The sequence below is a fragment of the Anguilla anguilla genome, chromosome 10 (genome assembly GCF_013347855.1).
Source record: "Anguilla anguilla isolate fAngAng1 chromosome 10, fAngAng1.pri, whole genome shotgun sequence".
In the NCBI taxonomy this organism is placed as follows: domain Eukaryota; kingdom Metazoa; phylum Chordata; class Actinopteri; order Anguilliformes; family Anguillidae; genus Anguilla; species Anguilla anguilla.
Window position 1 is genome coordinate 16,006,909 of NC_049210.1, and position 27,931 is coordinate 16,034,839.

At 41.7% G+C, this 27,931-nt stretch overlaps 2 protein-coding genes across 5 annotated transcripts; both read left to right on the forward strand.

Annotated features, from left to right (window-relative positions):
* Positions 1-25: 25 nt before the first annotated feature.
* snrpd3 (small nuclear ribonucleoprotein D3 polypeptide) lies at positions 26-2,669 on the forward strand. 3 transcript variants are annotated; one of them, XM_035380220.1, is made up of 4 exons: positions 26-119; positions 1,465-1,609; positions 2,048-2,240; positions 2,431-2,669. In XM_035380220.1, exons 2-4 carry the CDS (start codon positions 1,484-1,486, stop codon positions 2,493-2,495), a joined length of 384 nt encoding a protein of 127 aa, XP_035236111.1. In that variant the 5' UTR covers positions 26-119; positions 1,465-1,483; the 3' UTR covers positions 2,496-2,669. The 3 variants fall into 3 exon arrangements, with proteins under 3 accessions (XP_035236111.1, XP_035236110.1, XP_035236109.1); XM_035380219.1 differs by lacking the exon at positions 26-119 and adding an exon at positions 210-232; XM_035380218.1 differs by lacking the exon at positions 26-119 and adding an exon at positions 553-695.
* Positions 2,670-5,896: 3,227 nt separating this feature from the next.
* On the forward strand, positions 5,897-27,860 carry LOC118206983 (calcium/calmodulin-dependent protein kinase kinase 2-like). 2 transcript variants are annotated; one of them, XM_035380206.1, is made up of 17 exons: positions 5,897-6,053; positions 11,555-12,123; positions 15,369-15,416; positions 16,268-16,321; positions 16,763-16,814; positions 17,154-17,287; positions 18,242-18,278; positions 18,559-18,580; positions 18,685-18,773; positions 18,962-19,161; positions 20,057-20,110; positions 20,414-20,487; positions 20,694-20,781; positions 21,343-21,471; positions 23,361-23,461; positions 23,790-23,840; positions 25,003-27,860. In XM_035380206.1, exons 2-17 carry the CDS (start codon positions 11,743-11,745, stop codon positions 25,073-25,075), a joined length of 1,587 nt encoding a protein of 528 aa, XP_035236097.1. In that variant the 5' UTR covers positions 5,897-6,053; positions 11,555-11,742; the 3' UTR covers positions 25,076-27,860. The 2 variants fall into 2 exon arrangements, with proteins under 2 accessions (XP_035236097.1, XP_035236098.1); XM_035380207.1 differs by lacking the exon at positions 23,790-23,840.
* The last annotated feature ends 71 nt before the right edge of the window (positions 27,861-27,931 follow it).

A 27,931-nucleotide genomic window follows, 5' to 3' on the forward strand; every position in this document is an offset into this window, starting at 1 on the left:
ACACTAACCCCGGTATCATTGTCACAAACTACAGACCCGTTGTCTGCTACTTGTAACTCTGTGGCTAGGCTGTGTCTTGCCTATCGAGGGAGGGGGCTGCGCAACTTCCTCTTTGGAAGGTATGTTTCGGCAACACTGCCCCTGCCAGAACTATGGTCGAATGGCCTCGCCCTAAACATGGGTGTGTTTTTTAGTTTGTCGAAAAGATTAAAGTCTTGTGATTGCGAATAAGGTAACTTGTAAAATGATCACTGAACAAAACTGCCAACGAATTAATAAAACACGTGAATTCCGCGTTGACCCTTGAGACTGCTCTTCGTGTAATAATTTGATTGTGATTTAGGGAACTTGCAGCTTGCCAGCATTAGTGCAATAATGCAAAATACTTCACCTTAACATACTTAATTCGATTTGTGTGTTGCTTTCCAGCTAGCTAGCGATATTTTCAGACAGTGTGTCGCCTAATTTATTTAAATTGTATAACCTATTTTACTACTAATGATACTAGCTAACGCGGAAAGAATAAAAAAACAAATCTTTATAAACGGAAATAATCTTATAACTTCCGGAGTAGCTAGTGCATTCTGGGTGGCGGAAAATACGCCTTTGCGTTGATAGCACGCTTAGCTAAGAAGCAGTGTTCTACGAAGCGGCTGCGATCATATCTTCCAAAAAATATTTAATATATCAAGGAGGTAAGGACTGTGTTATGATATAGTCTTCCGTTGATCACATTAGTCTAATGCACCAATGGCGATATGTTAGCTAGTCCAAGACTGAAAAAAGAACTTTAGTACAGAAATGAATGGAACGGTAGTCATGAGCACTAGCAACAATGCTAGGGTTGTTTATTGTTTGGTCGTCGTTAGTTTGTTATCTAACGCTAATATCGTTTTAAATTCGATTGATTTTCCTAATACATTGAATTGGATCTCAACGGAGTATACTGGGTTGGTTTTGTAAGATGCTCGTAAAATGCAAAAAAACTACGAGGCCATCTTTTATTCAGTGACTAAAGCATACCAAATGACTGAGTGGTCGGTTTGCGCGGCGGCTATTTCTCTGTTTTTCAGTTGAGTGGCCTAGACAAAAGTAGTATATAATGTTGGCCGTCTGTTTTTAGAATTGTGTTTTTACAGATAACACGAATATCTAAAACAACTAACTATTATGCATCAGCGAGACATCGAATTGCTTAGTTTTAATGGCGACAAAACGCGTAAGGCCCGATAAGGTTCGGCATAGTTATCCATAAAACACATCGTACTGGTTTCACACAACTCGTCGCAGCTATTGTTTGTAGCTAATGACTAAACCGGTTGTTTTCTGCATAAACGGGTGGTCGAGTACGCGTTCTAAACATCGAGTTGAAGAGAGGGTATCCTATCCGGCCTTATGGAAGTGCAGGTGTCCTTTCACTTTTTTTCAACTTTCATCGATCAACTTTCCTATATCTTCTTTCAGTGTTTAGTTACCAGCGAAGATGTCCATCGGCGTGCCTATTAAAGTCCTGCACGAAGCAGAGGGACATATTGTGACCTGTGAGACCAACACTGGCGAGGTGTACAGAGGGAAACTCATAGAAGCAGAGGACAATATGAATTGTCAGGTAATGCAACTCAACACTACAGCAAGAACTATACTCAGTATTAGGAAGTGACTAATTATAACAACATTTCGTAATTGAGGTGCTGTGCCAGAGGTCCATTTAAATTTAATTTGATCATTACATTTTTTTGTTGATTTAAATTAATAGAGATTAATGTCTATGATGCCTCATTGTATTGTGTTAAATTGTCTGGGATGTCCCATATTGTATTGTTAGAAATTATTGTGATGTTGGCGTTAAATGTTGGGACCCTGTTGTTTTTACTATTGTGTACCGCTCACAAATTCCACCAGCCTTGGCTGTGTGGTCATTAAAGAATCTGAATCTGAATTAGTTAATTTAAGTAAATTTGTCATGGACTGCTTCTAGTTTTCATTTCTGATTTACAAGTACATTTAAAAATCTGTTAAATTATAATTAAACCCCTTCCGTCCTTAGATGGCAAACATCACAGTGACATACAGAGATGGACGTGTGGCCCAGCTAGAACAGGTCTACATCCGGGGAAGCAAGATCCGATTCCTGATCCTGCCGGACATGCTAAAGAATGCGCCCATGCTAAAGAGCATGAAGAATAAGAACCAGGGATCTGGAGCAGGAAGAGGGAAAGCAGCCATTCTCAAAGCCCAAGGTGAGAGAGATGCGATCTGTAATGACCATTGAAAAAGGTGTAGTCTGAAGCATTTTGCTGCCACATTGGAAAGCATTAGTTTTTTTTTAGATGTCAGTCTACTATGCTGTGCTTAATTTATTTGCAGTTTTACCAAGGATACATTTTACATAGTGTATTGCATAATTGACATTTGTTTAATTTCTTTCAGTGGCTGCAAGAGGTCGAGGACGTGGTGGAATGGGACGAGGAAACATTTTCCAGAAAAGGCGATAGTTTTTGTTTGTGACCCTTTTAAAACTGTTTAAAAACTGTACAGCTGTTTTGAACCTTTTTCCTCCTTTGTAAGACATTCATTATGGCTACCTGTTGCTTGGAATATAAGCGTGAAGAAGCATGGTTTAACAGGTTTGTTTTTGGAGACTCAATAAAGTTTTTTTTAAATACTTATCTGCTACTTGTTTATTTTGCTGAACAAATGAAGGCCAGTTATGTTTAATGGCATTACAACATGGCAAAATAATTAGGTAGCTATAAATGTTGGGTAATGTTAGGTTTAGCAGTTGTGGCCCAGTGTCCTTGATAGTTAAGTGGAGGGCTAGGTTTACACTAGTCCATATTGGGTTATCTGTCTTAAGTTTAGCAGTAAAGTACACTAGGTACAGTTACTCAGATCAAGTTGAAGAAACCAAATCTTTGACTTGTTTTAATTTTTGGAGCTGATCTACTGCTGTAAACATAAGCATTTACCCTTATTACCCAGAGGCTCATTTCACAGAAGTGATTGGAGACAACTTAAGTCTTGAATCACAAGTTGTTAATTTTAGAAATTAGGGTGTTCTTTAGCCGCTACATTAAGTATAGTGTGTTGTAGAAGCACATAACCTTACTTTGGAGGGTGTTCTCAGAATGTCAGATTTATCAGATATAATGCCGTGACTTATTAGTTAAAATTTTTCCGTATACAGCGAGCTCCATATTGCTTGCGACAAAGACATTTTTTGAGGCTGAGAAATGAGGAGAGAACTTTTTTTTTTGTAGTGTTGAGCCACACCTTATGCTCACCAAAAGCATCTGTATAGAACATCATTAAGAAGAAAGCACACTGGTGAGTTCAGTAATTGCAAAGGGCTTGGTAGGCCAAGGAAGACCTCAACAGCAGGTGACTGACGAAAAGGAAAACCTCCGAACACCTCTCCAACAGATCGTCACCTGTCAATCTGCTGTGACCTGACTTTACATAGGCTGCGAATTCCCTAATCGCCGTTTCTGCCTTCTTCCCCACGTTACCGGCGGGGCTCTTGCCCCAGTCTTCAAGAGTGCTGTCGTCTGGTCTCCCCCACCACTGCGGTCCAGCCCCTCTTGTCATTGCCTCCACCCTGCCCACACCCGTCGCCACCTGCTGCTCCTCACCACCGCCACCCGGCCCCGCCCATCATCTGAGCCACATTATGAACACTGTGAACTTGACTGACATGTTGGTCACCAATCAACACCCTGAGCCGACCAGAGGAGGATGGGTTTCCCCCTTGAGCCTGGTTCCTTTCAAGGTTTCTTCCTATCTGCCACAGGGAGTTTCTCCTTGCCACTGTTGCCTTAGGCTTGCTCCTGTGGGAGTCTAGGCCAGGGTTGTCTGTGAAGTGTATTGTGACAACTGCTATAAAATATGCTATACAAAGAAAATTTGATTGATTTATCTGAATCACTCTTCAGGATGCAGGCCTGGATGTGTCGTCTGCTTTCCGCAGCTGACTTCACAAACGAAAGGTTTGATTCTAGCCTTTTGATTGCTTTGGAGTCTGTTATTGGTGTTTGTCAGCATAAGCACCAGAGTTGTGCCAGTGCCAAAGAAAGTCAAGGCACCTTTTGTGAAGCTGAGAAATATTATAAAAGTTGATGACTGAAGAATTCTCACCCATAACGAAGAAAAACCTGTTTGACAGATCTGAAACATACTACAGGAGACAAGCATGGATGTGTTAGTGACTTGTCTGCCGAGGACAAGCTGAACTACAGAGGTTGATCTACATCAATTGTCTTCATTGTTGATGATGTAACTGCTCATATCAGCAGAAAAATTAATTCTAAAGTATACGGAAGAATCTCATCTGCGAGTTCAAGCAAAAGCTTCCAAATTCATCGGCAGTCTATCCTGCAGTAAAACAATAATCCCAAACACTGTTAAAGCAAAGTTTTTCAAAGCCCAAAACTTGAAAATTCTTGACTGGCCAAGCCATTTACTTGATCTGAATCCAATTGAACATTTGTTTCATATGCTGAAAAGAAAGGTAAGGCATCTAGCCCCCAAAACTAGCAGAAACTAAAAACGGTTGCCATACAGGTCTGGCAGAGCATCACCAGAGAAGAGACTCGGTACCTGATAATGTCTGTAAGTCAGACTTCAATCAGTCACTGGAAGGATATGCAACATGCTAAACATGACTTCTTTAATTAACATAACATAACATTAATAACGTAACATTATGGTGGCCTGAAATTTTAATGGAAGCTGAAAATCTCAACTTTAACCACATGTGAATTGTTTGATTATAGATCTAAAATTGTGGAGTACAGAGCCAAACTTAGAAAAAAATGCCTTTGACCCAAATATTATGGTGCTCACTGTATACCCAAAACCTTTATTTGTCTTACCATTGAAAAAAATATTTTATAGACTATATTCTAGTGATTTAGGTGATTCATTCACCTATGTATGTGACATTGGTGTTCCTGTGTCATACAATTTACGATTCAGTCTTTTGGCTGATGCTTTTGACAAAGGTGCATTGAACATGGTAACACCACTAGAGCTAGAGAAGTGCCAGCTTAAAAGCAAAGTTTTTAATATAAACATTCAGCTGTAGTCTGAAAAGCTGGGATTTTGGACATTTGTGGAAAACAGTCCGTGAATCTGCCTTACTGGCTGATTGGGGAAGGTTGCTCCACCATTGGGGGGATGAGGGCAGAGACGAGTTGGAGTCGATCATTGGAGGCTGAACAAGTGACTGTGAGTGATTTGGGTAGAATATGAGTGACTACTGGATGCCTGTAAAGGGTGTTCAATAGTGGTATGGCATAAGTAAATTTATCCAGGTTCAAGACCAGACAGGCAGTAGCATTCTAGACCAGTAATAGTGTGTCGTTACAAGGACTTGAACAAGTAGTAAGTCTGTCGGATCTTATGTGGGGAATGGATGAATTCTGCGGATTTTGCGAAGGGGCAACCTCCAGGACTAGGTGGTTGCTGCAATGAGAAGGAAGAGGTACAAGTTTTTTCATTAATGTATGAATTCAGTCGCCATTAATGCTGTTTCATTTGTCAACCACAAGATGGCGAAATCACCCGCATACCGTAATCTCACTGTGGTTTGATGTTTGACAATATGACTTAAATAACGCAAGTTTTGTACAATTGCTTATCAGATGTTTTACATATTATTGTTTATAAATCACAGAACACCTATCGCTTCAACATAATTCTCCCTAGGCACATCAGCACTACTGTTCATCCAGTGCTGTTGTTGTTGGTCAGCAGGGCATTTAAATTATTGTCTTTATATATAAAACAATATGTAAGAAATGCTTAAAACTGACAGAGATACATTACTTAACAATATGAAAGACCACCAATTCAGTCTCAAACGCCCCCGGGTTACGGGAGGGTGATCGGCCGTTTGTGTCGCTGGATTGGTCCTCCCGGATGTCATCGCTGCCTATCAGATGCGCGCTCCCTCCATTCTTACCGAGAACAGCTGAATATGCTGGGGAATACACCGTGAGAGAGCTGGCCTGTGCAACGAGGTACTCACATCACTAGCATCGCTAAACTGAAAGGTAAGGTTGCAACGATAGTCATTTTTGTATCCCTAAATAACATGTGTTTGAGAATTTATAGTGTTGAAAATGGCTTTTATTGCAGGGACAGTATCTTGATAACGTCTCCTCCCGTGGGTAGATGGACCCAACAAGCTAATAGCTAGCGCGGAGGCACAGAATTCTTTCTCACGGGAAATTCTGAAATTGACTAATATTATTAGAGATGCAGCCCAATTGCTAAGCGTCGCCCATTCACATGGGGCTATACCCCATGGAACGTTTTTAGCCTGACTTAAATAGGCGTTAGATACCGCTGACTAACTGGCCATATGTAAATCATATGATTGCACTTCAATATTAATGTAAACAATAAATATTAATCTTCTCATGTAAGAGAGACGTAGCCTGCAGTGTATGACACTGACGTCTAAGTCTGTATCACATTATTCATGTACCTAATCAGTCCGCATAGCTATAACCATACTAACGCAGTAAAAAGCCTAATACAGCCTAGCGCAATTTAAAATTGGTATCGAAGCGCAGTTTCACAATGCGACCAGCGTTTGTGAGTAGGTTTTATGTAATTTTCAATGTGCTGTCTGTCTTATAGCCTATGCCGTTGACGATAAACAGATTTCCATATGAAAGCGCACAGTTAAACCCCAAAGGGACACTAACAATTTACATCCCACACTGATTGTTTTGGTGGGCTAACTGTACTACGGCGGCACTAAAGTCCGTCGGGTCCTAAGGTCCCGAATGTTTCCGTCATACTGACAGAACCAGGTCAAATAAATACCGCTATTTTACCGAATGGGTGCTGGGTGCTAAGTAAAAGAGGAAGTTATCATTCCTATACTCGAAAAGCTAAATTGTAATGCAGTATTAGGCTATTTTCCCTCTTTTTAAAGGCACGATAATGCGTGGGCATGGGTTTCTGAAAATGCCTATTCTGTTGGCTGTTTTTGCTTTTTTGTCTTTATTTACGAACAACGAACGTAATCTTAACTCAAATTAGTTTCAGCTGATTTGTTTCAAGGATCAACGCTCCATCGTTGTGAGTGGATGTGAATGCACGCTCATCTAAAATGTCGTGCTAACAAGACACTGAAAAGTCAGTTTTGCCTGTCAAAGACAGCTTTTCACTTGATCTGATGGAGTATAATCATTCAGATTATTCATGCTGTCTCCTATAAATTTATTTCTGGTGTAAAATGGCCTTGTTTGGATAGGAAAATCCAGTTACGGTTAAACTCTGAATCAGTATTCTTAAGTGCCTGTAAGATTATTATTATAGAAAATACAGTATTTGGTTGTGAGCACGCTGTGGTAGTATGGCAAGTGTCCGTTTCATGGTCAGGGCTGGTACAAGTAAAACAGCAATGGAGGCATTTAGGTGATAAAATGAGGGAAGTGTCTGAGAATATGAATATGAAAAAATGTGAACATATTTGAGCCAATAAAAAAAAAAATTTTTTAGAAACAACTTGATGCTCTTGGGTATGTTGTGAAATGCCTTCCGTTTTCTTAAAATTAAGTGTCCAGGATACTTATTAGTTGTTCCTCATATCCTGTGACTGAGATAACTATCCATATCCCCCACCCAATGAAAGAAAGAACAACAACAAAAATGTTATTGTGTATTTCAATTTAAGTTTTTAGATCAAATGGCTTAAGATTAACTGGAGTATTAGATGCCTGAGAGCCCCATGGCAAAATGCAATCTCTCCACATGTAAACTGGTAATGTTCTGACAACAAGGAAACACATATGGCCAGTCATTAAAGCTGGTTGTATAGACCTAAATCCTCTGACTGATTACAACGGTAGAAAGCTTGCTGTATATGGACTAGCAGAGTTGTGCTGATGAGAGGCACCTCTAACTGATCCTGCCTGTCTTGCCCATGATGTTTTTTGGTGGTCACAATTGCTCCATGTGGCCCAAATGCCTGTTTATGTTACTGCTCATTCCACTTCCCCATCACTCACACACCCTGTCTGACACCTCCAAAAATGTTGGACCAGGTGACCTTGATTTTACAATCAGGAACATCTGGAGCAGGAGGGGCTGATGGGATGCTAACAGCTGTGCATTTCTAGGGCAAGGCACCGGTTCCTTCTGAGAACCAGTATCAACCAATGATGAGCGAGAACCAGGGGTTTAGTGCTAAGTGGTGATCTCTTTGGCTTACATGAGAAACCTTTGTGAACTGGGCTGTTCCCCGGTTATGTGGGCTGATGCGGTTCCACGTGTGCTCTGTAGTGCAATTGTGGACCGCTTGATGGGTCATTTCCCAGCTTATGGTTGTGCTTATGCGCACACATTTGTGTGTGTGTGTGTGTACATGTGCGCTTGTGCATGTATGTGTGTGAGGATATCAACAATGAAAGTAGGTCATGTTTAAGGCACGTATCAGTCGCAGATTAAAACACAGTTACTGTTTTTTGGCAATGCTTGACCACTGTGCTGAATCTTCATGGTACCCTGTAGTTTTCAGGCTGATGTAACGCTCAGTGTAGATGGGCTGTCTTGTATGATTTTTTTGGAAACATGCCGGAATTGATACTCAGTCCATGAGCCCTGATGGACAGTTTGAGAAAGTGAAGCCTTGGGGGTGGTGGTTCAGTAGTAGCACTCTGACTCTCACCCAAGCAGACTGTCCTGGCCTGTTTACATTCACCCTATGAGGACTCGCTACCAGGAAAGTGTCACTATCCAAATGGCGGTGCCTGGAAAATAGAATGGAAATCCACCAGATTTGCAGGACCCCACTGACTCTGTGGGAGTGATTGTTATCACGCAAGGTCACAGTTAGGAGCAGGAACAGACAGTTCACAGTGTGGAGACAGAATGTTTCCATCATGGTATGATACAAGGACTTACAAATTTAAGCACATTGCCTTTTCTGGATCTAATTTGCTTGACCCCTTTAATGTGCCTCCCAGACCCACTTCTGGAATTGATGTTACCTTTTAAGCATTGGCTCCAATGTGCAGATTTAATTTTGGTATGATGCTATGGACCGTGTCAGCTTTTCATTTTTTATGCGTCCAGTACGTTCATAGCATTGTACCTACTATAGCCAGGTGCCTTTTTCCAGCTCCCATGAATGTGGGGAGAAGCTGAAATTTTAGCTTCTGTACATGTCCCCATAGGCATCAGTCTGTCCAGTTGCCAGGTTCACTGCTTCCTCACCCCCACGCTGGTACCATCCATCTGTTTCTGAAACGAGCCCTCCGGAGACCAGGCCTGCCTCCCACTGACAGGGAATATGCCGGAATGCCAGAAAAGTGATGCTGGTTGGGCAGTCCCCCATTGCATCTGACGCCCTCCTTACGCCATGCAAAAAGGAATGTGTCCTATTTTCTCTTATCTGCATAATTCTACCCTGGGAAAGCAGCCCAGAACTGTTTCAGGAGAAGGTGTTTTTCAGAGCTGGTTTCCTTTTTTTGGTCAAAAAAGACACTCTTTGGCTATAAAATCACAGAGTTTGTTCTGGGGGGGGGGGGCAGTTGGTGGGGGGGGGGGGGGCGAGGGTGGAGTCAGGGGGACGAATGGCTCATGGCTGTTACAGTAAAGCACCATGCACAGGAGTCCTCTAAACCTTAGCGAGGTGCATTTAGAGACAGTACGGAAACGCCTCTGGTGCATTGCAGCACAACGACATGCCAGCTCCCACTCAGAAGTGTAGGTGGCTGGGAAAGCGAGAGAGAGAGAGAGAGACAGAGAGACAGTGGATTGACATTATGTAGAGGCGGGAAGAAATGCCAAAGTGGTTTTAACAGCAGAGAGGGCATATCCAGTGGGCGGGCCCTCCCACACACACTGCCCTCCCACACACACTGCTCCCTTTACCTGCCGCGCAAATTGGCTTTTCTTTCCACAGCGTCACTAGTCCTTCCCTGCAACGCGAAGCAAGCCCACGGTTAACTGCTTTATATGTGATTATTATAATGATAATTCCAAAAGAGATAATAAGCTCTTGAGATTTTCTACCTCCCAAACAGCTAGAGAAATATTTTATCCTTTACTGTAAAAGGCGTACTGAAATTAACCAGAAGCAGGTGCAGTCTCAGTCTTAAACATGGATTTATAGTGCCATACTTTCTAAGAGAGTAATTTTTGCTTGTTATGCTTGTATGCAGACTTCTGCAGGACCAACCCCCCACATCTGTATGAACGGGCCGCTAACTTTGAAAATGTGCCAGTCTGCCAGATGCATGTTCGATTATATTGAATCTGTTAAATGTCATCAAGTACAAATGTGGCTCTTTGGCTTCTGTAGAGTCCAGTTATGGATAACGTGTACCTCGGGCTGGTGCCTGTGCTTAATGGAGGCTTGTGTGGGAATGCTCAGAGCTCAAAGCTGGTCATTATTTAGAAGCAGGCAGTTTCCTGGCAGCCCACTATTTTGGGACAGGGTGTACAAGAGATTTATTTGTCTCATGTCGAAGGGTAAAATATCAAATGGAGATCAGCTGGACTTGACAGCGGAAGACTCCGCAGTAAGACTGAATTTCATTTAAGAAGAGTTTCATTTATTTTCTAGAATAATATTTAATAATAAAATTAACAATATTTGCCTCCTGTTTAGGGGATTGTTGTAAAATGGATCTGATGTGGTGAAGATGCAGTCAGAATGGACACAGCCAATAATAATATGCATGGAAATTGGAAATTGTACATTTCATAAACGTGTCTGTGAAGAAGGAGCACAGAACGGAGAAAACAGAGGAAATGGCAGATGCATGGATAGATTATGGGTAGGCTAATACATTCTTGGCTCTTGGTGGGCTTGGCATCTTGGTATCTGGGTGTAGTTTTCACCCGCCTGAAAAAAGCCTTAAAATTGATTACATTTGGGGAAGATAATCTTGCAACAGAAGAGCCAGTAAAGAGCTCACATACTACAGCAAGTAAACGTGTAACCATTTGCTTCAGAAAGCTGTTATTGGGGTCATTGTGAAACTAAAGAATATCAGAGGCGTAACACTTACACATTTGCTAATTTATTCTATAGCAGACACATTCGCCACATAAATCTATACAGTATGTTACCTATGTGTTCTCTCATGCTAAACAAGGGCAGATTGGTTTGTTTTTCGTAAGGTATAAATCCTATCTTTTTTAATATTATGTTTTGTTTTGAGAAATTGGTCTTCCTGTTTGATATTTTAATGCAGTTCCCATCAAGCATTTCACCAGAATCTCATAGACATCATGGGCATTGACTTTGCAATGAACTGTGGGAACTTTCAAATGAAACACATAAACATAACCATATGTCGAATTGGTTGACTGATTGAAAGGAAATGTCCACACGTACTGTATTGATGATTGATCTTGAACTTGCAAGATTATCACAAATGACCGAGCACATGAATATCAATTTTTCATATAAAGTAATTTTTTCATCAATCTGAGGAGCGGTATCTAGTCAACCATTTTTGGGCGAATTTTTCCTTTCAGGCATGACTGGTTGCTTAAAGTGGAACTTATGTTTCCCTCTCCCCCACAGCCCAGCGACCTTTGCTCCTGAGCAGTCCGGAGGTAGGCGGGACGGGCGCCATGTCATCATGCGTCCCCTCCCTGCCCTCTGCTGAGCCCTGCCCGCCCTTAACAATGCCACCCGCCCGCCTTCAGCCGCTCGGACGCCCCTGCCACACGTAGCCCCCGCCCCCTGTTCCGAAGCTCCGCCCAGCGGCCATGGAGTCCCTCATCGTGGTCACAGAGTACGAGCCCAGCTGCTCCGGGGAGGAGGTGGAGGACATGGACAGCTCGGACACCCCCGAGCCGGCCGCCTCCCCCATGCAGCAGGGCCCCGAGCTCCTGTCCCACACGGGGAGCCCCAAAGCCCTGTTCCCCGAGTCCCGGGAGAACAGGACCAGGCTCAACCTGTCGGACCGCAAGCTTTCCCTGCAGGAGCGGCCGCACGCGGTTACCTCGCCCCTGGGCTCCCCCGGGTTGAACGGACGCTACATCTACCCCTCCCTGCCCTACTCCCCCATCACCTCGCCCCACGCGTCCCCCCGCCTCCCCCGCAGGCCCACGGTGGAGTCACACAGGGTCTCCATCACTGACCTGCAGGTATGCTCCCACTCTCTCCTGGCTGTCAATTAGAGCAAGAGCAAACAAGCTCACGTGCATCCAGTCTGTGTGCAAAGTGAAGCCGTTAGGTTCCTGCGCATGATCAATCATAGCACAATCAATCTCATGCTGAGCCCTTTCCCCCTCTTTTTTCCTCCTAATTCAGCAACTGGTTCTTAACTTCTTATCCAATATTTACATTTTTTTAAGTACTGTATCACTTTCAATGTCGTTTCAGTATAGTAGGATGTAGAACATTGTTAATGACTATTATTGAACATAAAAATGATAATTGAAGAAGTTAATGCTAGAAATACTTATTTTTGTGTTTTTGTGTGTTTTCTTCTAGAGAATAATTCATATTACTGAGCACTGAAAACTACTAGTTGAAACAATCGAATCAACTGATTTTTAACCTCCAATTTCTATAAAAAATGTGGTTAACCTTTTCAAAAGGCATATAGAAAACTACTAATTGAAAAGGAAAATGTGTCTTTCTCATCCTATCATTAATCTGGTCTCTGACAGCCTAAGAGTGAGAGAATGTTTTGAAGGTAAGCTAAAATAGCTAGATTGAGCCCTGTCCTCCCTCCACTCTAGTTTTCTGTAGGCAGTTTGCTTTTCTAGCCCTTGATCTTTGTAGAAGTAGAATAGACTGTTTACAGCTTTTAGTTACTCACTTTGAAATACAGATACTAGTGTTTGCTTAACTGTACAGCACTCTGGATATTTTTAGCTGTATATACACAAGCGTGATAGCAACGGAATTGAGCTGGTTTTGGCAGAAAATGAAATAGCCTTAGGAATGGGGAAACCGTCTCAAAATCAATATGGATGTCCAGGGATGCTGCCAGGGATTTTGGGCCCCATGAAATGATCTCATATTGCACTCCACCACCCCAGGCCACTCCATCCGTACACAATTACTGTAACCGGACCATATTTGTTGAGGGCCCTTGCCAGTCAGGGCCCTTGTATTTGTCCTCACCACCGCCCCATTTGGTGCCGCCGTGTATATCTATTTCAATATTATTCAGGGACGATAAATAATGTAATATGGTTGATACTGTAAAATAATGGCGTAATCCTGGTTGAAGTACAGCAGTCAGGTAGCATAGCTGTACAATTACCAACTGATATCTGAGCATACTATACTGCATGATGTTGTATTGCAGAATATGATAAGGTGAATGAGATTTAGATGCTAGATGTTGATTTTTTTTTATTTTTTAAATCTGTCATTTAATCCCATTAAATACATATACAGAATGCTTTTACAATTCACCTGTTTTTGCATAGTACAGGATATCTTATTTTTACGTTATAGGATCATACCAAAATAAAATACAACTGATAAGGGATACGGTAGATAGCCCTTGTTTTAGGACGATTGTTTGGGAATATCGTTTTTGCCAGATCCAAGCTCGCCGCTTCCTTTGATAAAATTGCCCCTCATTTGGGAGTCTTGTCACTTTGAAGTGTATGGCCAGTCTGCAGGGATTTTCCTGGAAAGCTCTGTATTTGATTTGCCTTTTTAGTTTATCAAGCTTGCTTAAAGGTCCAGAGAACTGGATTCACACTGTGGTTCTGTTCCCCAGAAGTGACAACTGATTGTCTTCTTAATATTTCTTTTAAGTTTTTAACCCAATTTTGGCACAGGCTTTTCCATTTTTTTGCAAGAATCATGTAAATATATTTCTCAGCTGTTTGTGAATGAAAAGAGTATTAAAGGTCTAGGCATCTGAGATCTGTGAATTCTTTGCTGATGTGTTTTTCTTAATACTGTTTTGTATTCACAAACAGCCGAAAAATGAGTCTTGCAAAAAATGAAATTGGCTTGCCTTTCCCCTTGGAAAAACACCAGTTTTCAGTGGGCGGGGTTAACTGGGCATTAGTTACATAACAAAAACCTTAAGTCCAGTGAAATCCTTTCTACATCCATCCATTATCTATACCCACTTATCCTAGTCAGGGTCACAGGAGCTTATCCCAGAGTGCATTGGGTGAGAGGCAGAAATACACCCAGGACAGGTTGCCAATCTATCTCATGGCACACACCATTTACACACACACTCATACTAATGGCAATTTAGTCTCCAGTTAGCCGACCTGCATGTCTTCCGACCGTGGGAGGAAACCAGAGTACCCGGTGGAAACCCACACAGACAAAGGGAGAACATGAATAGAAAGGCCCAGGCTGGACAAATGTGGAGAAAGCAATACGCTTTTTTCTTTTTGAAAAAAATGAAGAGATCTACAAGACATGGGTTTTTATTTCTGGGCACATGGGCACTGCTATATCACAATAACCTATACAGTTAGTATTTGCAGTGCCCGGAACTTGTCACAGAACGTGATGGATTGGTAAGTAGATCTACCATTGGCTAGTTAGATAGCTTTCAAGCTTGGACGTGCGGAATCAGCCTTTATTTATTCTTTATATGAGTGTAGTGTCCAGAGTTTGAGACTGCTGTAGAGCCTAATGTTAGTGTACAATAGCTCAATGTTACACATTGAATGATCTTCAGGTTTAACTATATGATGGTAAAGCCTGGTAGTGTGAGGTTATTGTGTGGGACACTGCTGTAACTGACTCTAACCTAGCTAGCGATGAGGAATGGTCTACACATGATGTGTCTTATGGATATGAATGTTAATGAGCGCAGGATACACACCCACCCTGTCCTTGTTTGCTGAACAGGACACAATAATCTAATAGTGTTTCTTACAATTGAATGGCTCTAATTGGGTTAAACATTATAGCCAGAAATATTAAGAAGAAAATAAATTGTGACAATTTGAATCCAGTTTCCTGGACTTTTAAAACAACACATCAGCTAAGAATTCACAGATTTCACTTTCCTGGACCTTTCATTTTTGCTGTTTACTTTTGAAATATTTTCTTGAAGGTCATTTAATTTATTAATAATAGTGCAGTTACAAAAAGATACTTTGTAACTATGTCTGAATTATCTGTCACTGTAAACAAATTCATCATTGTGAACTATTATCATATAAACTGAAGCTGTATGTAGGAAAAGTGGACGTTGACTGCAGGTGAGTAATAGTAAGTAAATCTAGTTTGTGTAAAATTACATGCTTTCATTAGTTAGTCAGAATCATTGATGTAGTTTTGAAAGGAAACATTTAAAGGTGTTACAGGATTTTTTTCCTTATTGATGTCAATAAATGTCGGAATCCAAAAAGAATGGTGTGTGTAAAGTTATGTGTTTTTCTCTCAATAGGACTGTGTGCAGCTCAACCAGTACAAGCTGAAAGATGAGATTGGAAAGGTAATGATAAACTAAAATAACATTCAACTACTTTAACCTTATCTGCAGTGTAATTAACATTAAAATGATGGTAAGCAGACCACTAATGACTCTGCGCTTTGTCACACATGGCGCTAACTTCTATTTTTGATTAAATTATTCCAAATGTGAAAATAAGGATTTACAATGGAAGGGATTCATGTTAATAACCCTTCTATAATTCTGAATTTGTGTGCGTGTGTGTGTTGATGTGTGCTGATGTGTGCATGCATGTGTGTGTGTGTGAGCATGCACGCACATTCATGTTTTCATGTGGGTACAGTCAATGGGAACTGCTGAAAAGATGCCTTCAGTTACATTGTTTGTTTATCAGTGGAATAGATTCCAAGCAGCAAGCCGCCTCCCTGCTATGTCCAATCTGTCCACCCTGCTAGGACCTCTGTGTGTGTGTGCGCGCATGTGCATGCATGTGTGTGAGAGAGAGCGTGGTATACTGTTGAACTGTGCCGTGTGTGTACATTGGTATACGCTGCACACAGTTTTGTGTGCTAACCCATATGCATTTGGATGGGCCTGTAATGAAAAATGGCCCAGATCTCTGCAGCTTGGTAAGTGACTCCTCTTACTACCAGGAAGGAGGCTTCAGTGGGGAGGTGCAAACCAGACGGCTCATAAAATGAGTGCATTCTCCTGTGTGCTGTCTGGCTGCCCATCCCTCCTCTTGATGAGCCTTTGTCTGTCAGTCTTCCTCCTCTCCCCCATGCTGGAGGGGGGGGGGGGGGGCAGTCTGAGCTCTGTGCCTGATGGGATGGAATTATGGGACAGCTGTAGCTCGTCTTTGGCTCACTGTTTATCTCCTGTCTCCCAACAAGGGCTCCTATGGAGTTGTCAAGCTGGCGTACAATGAAGACGACAACACCTATTATGTGAGTATAGCAGACCTGTGCCTCTTTAAACTGCCTTCCTTCACGGTTGGAATGGAAAATAAGCAATGAACATTGTATGATCGTGATTATTAGGAATATCTGGCACTTAAATACATTGATCCTACATGTTATTAAGCTGCATTTTAGAAACCGTTTTCTGTTGTTTAATGTAGGCATGTCTTTTTTTCCTTTGGAATGTTAAAATGAAATTGGGCTGCCTAAGATTCCAGGAAGTACAGGAGAATGTAACAGAAATGGACAGAAGCGTCTGAACGCGGAGGAGAGTGCATTGCAGAGCTCTCCCTCCTGAACACTGCTGTTGCTGCAGGTGGTGTAGGGTTACGGATTCCTCGTGGTTTGGCTGAGCATCTTGCAGAACAGCTTAGGGAGGGTTACACATGTATAGCCACACATCGACACGTGTTCTCTCCTCTCTTGCAGGCAATGAAAGTGTTGTCAAAGAAGAGACTGATGAGACAGGCAGGATTCCCAAGTAAGTGCTGTGACTGGTCATACAGCAAATCTTCAGTGTGATGGGCACAGATATGTTTAACATGGCTGCCTCAGTCTTGTGTTTTGCTTTAAGTGTTCTGACTTGCTGGCTCACTCTGAATATTCATGAATTCCTGATACAAACCAGAAACCTCATTAACAAAGTAAGGTGAACAGAGGGAACCCCAGAGCTGAGTATCTGGTCACTGTACAGAGAGTACGTGGTTGTTCATATTGTGCCTCAAAATCTCCTCCACAAGAGAGTGAACTGGTTTTGATGGTGAACATTGAAAAGTGACTGGCCGCAGTTTGTAACCAGTGACGCCTCATTCTGCTGCAGGACGGCCTCCACCCCGTGGTACCAAGGTAGCCACTGAGGGCCCTGCCCAGCCTAAGGGGCCCCTGGAACGAGTGTACCAGGAGATTGCCATCCTGAAGAAGCTGGACCACCCCAATGTGGTGAAACTTGTGGAGGTGCACATTAGCATTGCTTCTTACAGTTAGCACCACCATTCAGAAAAATTTTTTTTGTTTTTAAAATAACATTCAGAATATGCATGTATGTACACATGTACATCTATTTGTACAGCTGATTCCAACCAACTGGCCACTGGTTGAGTGTCAACTGTCCTTTTCTGAAGTTACATCTACTCTTGTAAACATACTGAATGCACTTATGTATTAATTTTGTAAGTTGCTGTGCATAAGTCTGTCTTCAAAGTAAGTATAATGTAATCTAAGCCTATTCTATACTATACTATATATATAGATGTGAATGGTATGATATAACAGCCAACTCCTTCCTAAGCAGGACACAACACCTCCCACATACAGTGGGTAGCATTGTAGTGTAGTGGTTAGGGAACAGGTCTTGCAGTTGTAGGTCTGATTCCCTTATGGAACACTATCATCTTACCCTTGAGCAGTATATTTTACCCGAAATTGTTTCAGTAAATATTCAGCTGTGTAAACGATTGTATGTGAAGAATGTAAGCTCTGCATGAATGTTAGTCTGGATAAGACTGTCTGTTAAATGGCTAAAATGTAAATACATTTGGCCTTGTGTCCTGTATAAGCCCCCAATCTTTGTTCTTGTGCATGCTTTCATGCTGTGCCCCGACCCAAATATTCCCCAACCCCCCTTTTCCGACCAGACTGTTACCCTGTAGAGACTTTTTTACTAATACCAGAGCCCTGAATACAACACACTGTACCACAGGAGTATGTTGCTTCTGCGATTTTACAGTATAATTTGCTGTCTCCAGGGCTGTATAACATGGGGTTTGTAGGTTATTTTTTCCTTTACTGGAATGATCAGATAGAGTACAGTTTTGTTTTCAGGCTGGTATTAAGGTGTCATTGGTGCTTATTGAATTCCTGCCAGTATGAATTCTCACCCATTGTGTTTTTCCTTTTTCCTGTGTCCAGGTGCTGGATGATCCTAGTGAGGACCATCTGTATATGGGTATGAACACTAGGAGCCCCCCCCACCGCGTTCCCCCTCCTCCCTGTCCTGAACGGCTAACTTCTACTGACAGGACATCTGCTCTGCAGACTGCCCATAGCTGTGCTGACGCACACAAACACATACATACACATTGAAAATAGTTTGATCCTATGATACATTTTTTAAGAAAGTTAAGAACTGTGGTCATTGTAAAACTGTTTACTGCATGCTCATTATTATATTTGTTTGCAATTTGTAAAATTGGAAAGTTTATTAAATCCCTGCTTTCCTTTTGCAGTTTTTGAGCTGGTCAAACAAGGGTAAGTGAATGATTTAAGGCTGTATTATTTTGTATTGTTATTAGAAATAGTTTTGAGGTGGTTGGGCTGAACTTGCTCTCCATCTGAGTGTGTCCTCTGTGCAGGGCGGTGATGGAGATTCCCACAGACAAGCCACTGACTGAGGACCAGGCCCGGTTCTACTTCCAGGACCTGCTGAGAGGAATTGAGTTTTGTGAGTGGATGGTTCCTTTGAAATTTACAGATTAGGTTCTAACTAAACCCTCCACTAGGTTACATTCATTGTTGGTGTTGTAATGCTTTGAGTTGACATGCCCCCCTCTGCCCCATCAGGGCAAATAAGCTCTTTAAATATTAAACCCTAAGAGTGGAGAATAAAAGATTTTTGAATTTTATTTTCAGTGCATTATCAGAAGATAATTCATCGAGACATCAAGCCTTCCAACCTCTTGGTTGGGGAAGATGGCCACATTAAAATTGCGGACTTTGGGGTCAGCAACCAGTTTGAGGGTGCAGATGCGCTTCTGACCAGCACTGTGGGGACCCCAGCCTTCCTTGCACCCGAGACTCTTTCAGAGACCAGGAAAAACTTCTCTGGCAAGGTAAATGAATATACCCTACCCCCTGGAGGCCGTATGTGGAAGTGCAACTACTTAAATCACTGGATAAGAATTACTTTTATTACATTACATTACATTACATTACAGGCATTTAGCAGACGCTCTTATCCAGAGCGACTTACACAACTTTTACATAGCATTTTTACATTGTATCCATTTATACGGCTGGATATATACTGAAGCAATTTCGGTTTAGTACCTTGCTCAAGGGTACAACGGCAGTGTCCTACCCGGGAATCGAACCTGCGACCTTTCGGTTACAAGCCCAGTTCCTTACCCACTTTATCATACTGCATATCAGTAGAAACATTCAAGTAGAAACAGCTTGGCCCGTTGAGCACTGAGAAACAACAAGCTTTTCAGCGTTAGCTGAAGAAAGCTAGCGCTGAAATTTTGTCTTTGTCTTCGATTAAAATTTAACGCTTCAATGGTGTTCGAGGCATCTTTTGGTGTGAGGAGCCTTATTTATTCTGTAATAAATACGTCTGACACAAGTCTATGGTATATGACAACAGTTTTTGGCGTGCTTTTATGTACTTGTTATGTAATAGGAGTCAACAGTTTTGGTGGATGGGATCTTCAGCCTCTGGATGTTACAGTGGCTCGATATTAAAAAAGTTTGGGAACCCCCGGTGCCCTGACTGACGAAGCAGGATCACTGAGGATTTGCTGGATAACTACACTGAGAAAAACCTGGATCCATCCCAAATCTGGAACAGGGATTGAAGTAAAAAGAGCTGTTTCCGGGTTTTACTCAGCGCAGTTGTCCTGCTAACTCGGTAGTCCTGCTTTGTGAAGTACCCCCCCTGGTCTAGGGCCTGTTGCTTCAGATTTGAGAGCATAGCTGTGGTTCACGTTTTTTCCTCTTGTTTTTCAGGCTCTGGATGTATGGGCGATGGGAGTGACGCTGTATTGCTTTGTTTTTGGAGTGGTAAATTTTCCCATCATGCACTGACATTATACAGTAGCATATAAAAAACAGCCCAAATATTGCACATCATTTTAAAAGCCCAATAATGAAATGTAAGTAACATATAATAACGTTTTGTAATAATGTGTCTCATCAATTTAGGCTTTATACATTAGATTAGGGGCCTCAGTTACACAGTGACTCACTGTAAATTAGATTTTCTGTGTTCTCTCCTGACCATGAAAGATTCCCACTATGCAAAGTTAACACACAGAAAGAAAGACACAGTCTGATTCTTACCTTTATGTCTGGATTTGTCACTAGTGTCCCTTCATGGATGAACGCATCCTGAGTCTCCACCAGAAGATCAAGACCCAGCCAGTGGAGTTACCAGAGCAGTAAGTTCACATGTACAGATGCATATATACACACACTAAACACACTCCTGTACACATATGCATAAATGCTCATCCACACCCACACATACACGCTTGACCCTAAGGTACACATGCATGCAATTAATTCTTAAAAATTGTTTTCTGTATACCAGTTCCAATATGCTGATGTGGTAGTGTACCTGACATCTCTGTTTCTGTGCACCCAGCATTGATGTGTCTGAGGATTTGAAGGATCTGCTCTTAAAGATGCTGGACAAGAACCCTGAAACCAGAATCTCAGTGCCATACATTAAGGTCTGCTTCTGTCTGTATACTTCATATGTAAATCCCTTACTTATTTTGGACAAGTCTGAACTCACTGTGTAAAAAGAAGTCTGTCTTAACAAGTGTTCTAGTCTTCTAATGAGAAAATATTAGCCAACATATTTAAGTACAGTAAGTGCTTAACAAGTGAAATTTTCTTACCCCATTGACAAATATTGTGTCAAACTGTCACCTCATTAGCAATATTTTTGTAATAAAATGAATAGAAATCAGATTTTAAGTGTAAATGTAAGACTTAATTACTTGTTGGGATTTACTTATTTTTTGTTTTTTTTTGCAGTGCATATAGTTTTTAAAGTATCAGTTATATATACCTTTTAACATGGTTTATTGTGTCTATTAATGTGTTTCTGTTTTACATTTGTTTCTTCTTTGTAAAATGGTAATGGCTATGAATGTCGGTTGCTCAGTGTAAACCACTCTGGGAGTAAACCCTACATTCTTCGTTGGTGCACATGAGAGGACTCTTGTGTCAGATGTACTGTACTGTAGCCATGTGACAGCGAGCTGCTGACACGGTCTCTTTCCCAGGTGCACCCGTGGGTGACGAGGCACGGGGCGGAGCCCCTCCCCTCTGAGGACGAGAACTGCACCCTGATTGAGGTGACAGAGGAGGAGGTGGAGAACTCTGTCAAACACATCCCCAGCCTGGCCACGGTGGTGAGTGGGCGGAGCAAACGGCTCTTACCGTCTCCTAGCATGCAATGAATGCGAGAGTTATCCGCTACCAGTTTCATAGCCTAGAGATCTATCAGGCATTTTTGTTACATATTAGTTAAGGCTCATCCTGCTATTTTTTTTTACATTGGTTTTGGTATAGACTCTGAGGGAGGGTGTTTGTCGGGTGGGTTCTCTCTGCGCAGGAGTTGCTGCTCTGGTCAGTGAGGTTCCTGCGCTTGCTCTCCTCTGTCATGATTTCACGGCTGAATAGTGGGTTATAGTGCACACTGTAAAGGAGACTTCCTTACAGTTGTGATACAGCTTTATGGAACTGGTCATTCCAAACTGGAGAAGTAGAGAAGGTTTGGGGTAAAAAAAAAAAAAGTTTTAAAAAAGAGAATCAGTTTTTTTACATAACACTGCTCATCTTCTGTAGTTTTTTTCCTGTTATTTTCTTGCACGTCAGGGTACAATACCTGAAGCTACTTTGTTTAACTTGTTCAAAACTAAACAGTTCTATGGTAGTGGACTTGAAAATTCAAAAGCTGGTTATGTCAAAACTATACTATTGGCAGATAGAGCCTCATAATTATTAGTTACTTTTTTGCATACTCAGGAAAGTGAGAATTTATTTAGTATGACAATTTCCGAATCCAGCAGTTTTAACGGCTAACACCTTCATTTTATGTTTGGCACATTGAACACAGAATGCACGTGTGTCAACACTTACCCAACATGCAAAATAAATTTATTTGATTTAATTTCTTAAATTTCCAAATTTGTTGAACAGAGCAACCTGTTGGATCAACCTTTATCAAAACAGACAACTCAACAACCAAATTAAAATTAAGGGATTTATTTTGTTACAAGTAATCAACATCTAATCTTAAGACGAAGATCAATTACCTTAACAAACAATGAATGTTACAGACATAGACACGTCAGTCACAAAATAAATGAATGAAAGAGGACACCAGAAGAGCTCATCTCTCCCAAGAGAATCCCAAGAAAGCACAAAGACCAAAGTTCACAAAACCAACAGAAGACCCAAAAAAAGACCAGGGTTGAAATGTAGAACGCCTGAACTAGATGCAATTAGATTCGTTGCCAACTGACCCACATTTTATGTAGTTGAAAGATGAGGGGGGGACAACACCCCCTCTTTTCTGGCCCATACATACTTAATGAATGATCAGGGGAGGACTTGAGGAATTTGATTCTCTTCCCTTTCATATATTGTTATTGATTCAGGTCAGTCGACAATACAATACATCTAACCATCTGCTGGTGAGCGTTATGGTGACAGTAGGATTTTGAGATCTTTTTCTGGGAGGGACAGCTTTGACTATTATTGAAATGTTTGTGAGCTACTATGTGGAGAGGCGAGATCAGATAATAATTAGACCAACTTACAAAGCCAGGAGTGACACTATGGCCTCTTTATTCTGGTATGGCATGACCCAGAATCTCCAGCGTAGTGCCGGTAGGTATTAACCAGTTTTTCAGCTATGGAATCCTATGATTATGAGGGATGCCTCTGTGGGTTTTCCCAGGCCACCCCTGCAGACACACACTCACACATACACACACACACACACCCACGCACACATAAATATTCACCTCTAATGGCTACCCTCCCCAGTTCCTGCTCTCTGTGTCTTATCTCTAGGCCATGTTGGCCTAGCCCTTTGACATTTCCTAGTGCTCAGAACAGGCCAATGAATTAGAGGTCTGACAATTCCTAAGAATAAACTCCTGTTTTTTTTTTGTTGGGAATTACCAGACAAACAGTATATGGTGATCTGAAGTGATGGGATTGTGGTAGGTGGGCAGAGGTCATGAAGAAGGTGGTCTTAGAATCTGAGTGCCGTTCTTCCTCCTTGCTGTAGATCCTGGTGAAGACCATGCTTCGGAAGCGCTCCTTTGGGAACCCCTTCGACTGGGGCAGGAGGGAAGAGAGATGTCCCTCTGCACCAGGAACCCTGCTGACGTGAGTTGCCTGATGTGCCAAAGAGCCCCCCCCCCACCCAAACGTACACAAATCCATTACACACCATGGGGGGTTTGTTCAAACCCCTGTCCTATTTCTCACTGACCTGCTTCCTACAGTACCCAAAGACACCAGCTTTAGTCATTAAGTCCAAGAATCTCAATCTAAGGTGCACATTTAATCAAACCACTATGGTCATTTTATTTAAGGAAAACATGCTTTTTCTGTGCCTGCACATTGCCTAGTCATTATCAGTAAATGTGAAAATTCTCTGATAGAACTCTGCACAATCGTATATCTCTGTTCCTCTTCCCCAATCACCTTCCAGCAAAGACAAGGCAGGCATTGGAAAGTACTGCTTCATTCATAGTAATCAAAGGTAAAGGACTGACTGTTATTGCAAGTCTCTGCCTGCCTTTCAGCAACCTATATCTCTGTAAAGTTAAAACTTGCATCCTTGGAATGAACTGGATCTGTGACATGCAAGTCCAACATACAGGACGGGCATTTTGTGTTCCTGCAGCAGCATGTGTCTGCAGAGTCATCATGGGACTGGCCACTGAACTCACATTTCCTGCCCTTATTTCAACCAGTTTAAAGGGCCGTTGCAGTAAGACCCTTCAAAACCTGGTCTGTACGACTGGACGTATTTTGTAGAAGGTCAACTCTTATACTTCAAACTATTTTAGCTTTTACTAAAGCATTTATTCTTTGCACATTGATTTTCTGTGGTGGAAGGTCAGAGCTATGTAACCATAGTTACAATGGACCTTCGTAGCATTAAAACAACCCCAAAAGGAGATCTTGTGGAGATTCTGCCTTGGCAGGATACAATGCTGTGATATTCTAATAAACCTGATAGTGAAGGGTTGTTAACATGTCACTGCTGAGGTGTGTCTGGATCCTCCTGCCTCGGCCGCTGGTTCGTATCCCCATGGTACGGGCACCATCGTGAGGAGAGCCCACGCCCACTTCCAGTCCCAGTGCTCTGCTGCATGATTCTGTCTGCCAGGTGCATGGGTTTGCAGGGAAGCACTCTGCTGCTGCCGTGTAAAAAGAGAGTCTGCATCCAGCATGATGGGGAACATCGCAGCAGTCCCCTGGGTTTTTTTTTTTTTTAACTGTGCACTTGGCCTTATTTTAGTGCATGCAGCAATGCAGTATCTTAAGCCCCTGAGGTCATACCAATGCACTAGTTTTGTGCCTTCCCATTTCTGACCTGAATGCACAACTATTTTCAAGTCGGCTCAAGGTTGCTTCTTGATTTATTTATTTAAATGGCTGAAACCTATAAAATCCAGTTTCACACACACACACACACACACACACACACACACACACACACAGGTAACAGTGAAGCTCTGCATATACTAGACTTCTGACAGTGTGACCCTGATACCCTTTTTTGTACAAATGTAATGAAGCAGTGATGACAAAGACCAAAGACAAAGTCTGTTACCACTGACCAACAACTCGAATTCTGCAGTTCAGGGCATGAAATATGTTGCGTTCATCTAATCGTATTTGTGTCTGTTGTCTAGGAAACAGGAGAGTGGGGACAGCATGAGGAACATGGACTTGCCTTTTGTAGGGGAGGACGAGGTTCTATCCTGATCCCAAGATGGAAGGGTGTGGGTGAGGGGGCGTGGTCAGCTAACCACCCTTTTCCCCAGCATTACCATGGGAAGGCCAACATTCAGAAAGGGTGGTCCACCCCACTATGACACAGGGCACTATAGCCCAGGAGCACAGCTTGCCACCCCAGCCATGCATGCTTGTCTGCCGTTAAAAAGGCATGCTCTTACCGCGGCCGTTCTCCACACCAGTGCCAACTCCAGCTGATGCTTCTTTTTTCTGGATTCCCATCTTCTTTCGACCAAAAAAAAAAAAAAAAAAAGCTGCATTGGGTGCAGTGTAGGGACCTTGTGGTGGTGAAGGGAGTGTGTTTTTTTTTTCCCTCCACGCCTCCGAATGGCTTGTTTGATGACGGCTTTACCGGTACGCCTTTCGCGCAGCCAATTTTGTAACATATTCAATATTTTCCAAAAAAAAAGGGACTTCTGGGTTGCACAGTGTACAGTGGCATATCTGGGTAGGGGGGGTTTAAATTATGCATTTTACATGTAATATTAATGGAATAGTAGTTCAATGGAAATTGTTGTTCATATTCGAATATCACAAAGTGTGTAGTATTGAAAATTACTTGTTAGAGGACCTTTCTGTTTTTCTACATCCACAAAGCACAGACTTCCTGTTACAATAATGAATGCCTTTAGGGGTCTATCTGTGGTTTAAATATCACGTTAGTTTTCAGACGACATTTTGCGAAATAGTTCTTGCTTGTAGACTTGCAAATGGGAGTGCTTTGTCAACCTTTTGACCTCAAAAGCCTATGAATATTTAAAAGATATAAAGCATGCTATGTGGTCTCAGGGCTTTTGTCTTAGAGCAGTGATACACTATAGCTGTGGCAGATTATATTAAAGCACCAGTGCTGGACACAATGAACATGCTCAGCTAGGAAGTGCATGGTCTAGTCTGGCTTATCTTCACTCCTCTGAAGCATGATGTATGATTTTGTTTTGGGGGGGGGAAGTGCAGTTTTTGTAATGAAACCCTATAAGGGAGAACAGTTTAGTACTGAACCTCACATAGCATGTCACATCCTAGAAAGATGCACTCTTCCATATAGGGCACCATAATACAAGGATGTTTAAAATAGTTTTAATTTATTGTAGTGATATCCACACTGCAGACAATGAAAATTTTGCATCTAGGTAAAAGCGGGGTGGGGGGGTGAAATCGGTACTCTATGGGTACCCACTACCTGATGCAATTATTTTCACTTCCTGCACTGTGAACTATAGATCAGACAGTGTTATGTAGTCACAGTTATAGTTATATATACTTTCTTAGTATTTAAAATCAGTACATCATATAAACATAATGCTTCCACATAGTTGTCTTTTCGACAAGTATGTGCCAAACCTGCAATGAAAAAAAATATCAAAATAGTCGTTAGTTCTACCTTACTTTTTCTGCATGGTCATAGTACTCTGGGGACATATCACATGGCTCTCTAAATTATGAAGGCTTTCAAACATTACTATGCATAAGGAAATTGTCTCTTTGGTGCAATTGTTGACCCTCTCTAACCTCCCCTTTTGTTTTAATGTTTGTTACTGATCCTCAGATGCCTCATAAGTGCTAATTGTCAGGGTTCCCACATGTGAACACTTCAAGACATCTTTAAATTCTGCATTAAGAGAATGTCTTCAGCTTCTGTATTGTACAGTGGATTACATACCAATGAAAGGAATGAATGAATTGACCATATAATGATGTGAAAATAAAACAACTAATGAATGGGGATACTAAAAGAGAATTTGATGTTAAAATACATTTTGATGGTACACTAAATTGTATGGCCAAAACAAAATGGCAGTTACAACAGAACAATCATTAAGATGGTCCTGGAAAAATCTGACCAAGTTAAACATTTCACATCACTGGGGCACCCACACCCACTCTTGAGTGTAGTGACAACGCATTGTTGAGTCACTGAAGCATTTCCCAGATTCAGGACGGAGTGAATACGGTATCTAGACAGCCACAGCTGAGAAATTTAACCTTCCAACTGTGGAGGTACCAATAAGGTACATTAACATCAAATTCCCCTTTTAACTTGTAATGGTACTTGCAATGCCCTGTTTTATTTCTGATAATAGCTTGCAAAAATGTAAATGTGTAATGAAATACTTGAAAAAAAAAAACACTTAAAATCTTAAACACTAATATTTTCATAATCAGGTTTACCATAATCACAGAGATTAATGTGAATTGTTCAGAGAATGTTGTATAGAGTATAAAACAAGGCCTTTGCAATACCAATGCACTTTGGTCTCAGGCTAAAAACCTTTCCGGTTTTGTCAAATTTGAGTTTTGTCCAAAGGAATCATGGGAAGGCAGCCTCTATGTGCAGGGACTCTTAGTGCCCAGCACCCTGAGCAATACTGCAATAGGAGAGTTTGACTGCAGGGTGTTTATGTACCCAGCCCATGTAACTGTAAAATATTTGTATTTATACACAGGTATTCAATCTTTTTTCAGTTTTTTTGTAATACTGTCTTATCCACCCATGACAGAGGAGCTACAGTTACATTTGCCAATCCTCATATCACTTACCATACTTAGTATTTCAGCGTAGTAATACACAGTAGAGTGCCGTGTATCTGAATACACTAGCCAACTGCATGCTTTACATATATAATCACTAAATACACAAAGTTTGGTGTGGTTCTGTGGAAGCCGATGAGTGAGTGAGCTTGTGGTTAATTACCCTATACATATTGTATCCGGTTGATTGTTTCAATAAAAATTACAGTTGCCTTTAAGTGAGGAGACATTTGTATGTCCTTCATTTTTGTAATGTAGGTGAAGGTAAAGGTAGCGGGCGGGAGTGTATGTATT

Excerpts from the sequence above, each read along its gene's own strand:
- LOC118206983 (XM_035380206.1), top strand. The coding sequence starts at position 11,743 with ATGGAGTCCCTCATCGTGGTCACAGAGTACGAGCCCAGCTGCTCCGGG. Across the intron at positions 17,288-18,241 it reads ATGTGGTGAAACTTGTGGAG|GTGCTGGATGATCCTAGTGA; the intron begins GTGCACATTAGC and ends TCCTGTGTCCAG. Across the intron at positions 20,111-20,413 it reads ATTGCTTTGTTTTTGGAGTG|TGTCCCTTCATGGATGAACG; the intron begins GTAAATTTTCCC and ends ATTTGTCACTAG.
- snrpd3 (XM_035380220.1), top strand. The coding sequence starts at position 1,484 with ATGTCCATCGGCGTGCCTATTAAAGTCCTGCACGAAGCAGAGGGACAT. Across the intron at positions 1,610-2,047 it reads AGGACAATATGAATTGTCAG|ATGGCAAACATCACAGTGAC; the intron begins GTAATGCAACTC and ends TTCCGTCCTTAG. Across the intron at positions 2,241-2,430 it reads AGCCATTCTCAAAGCCCAAG|TGGCTGCAAGAGGTCGAGGA; the intron begins GTGAGAGAGATG and ends AATTTCTTTCAG.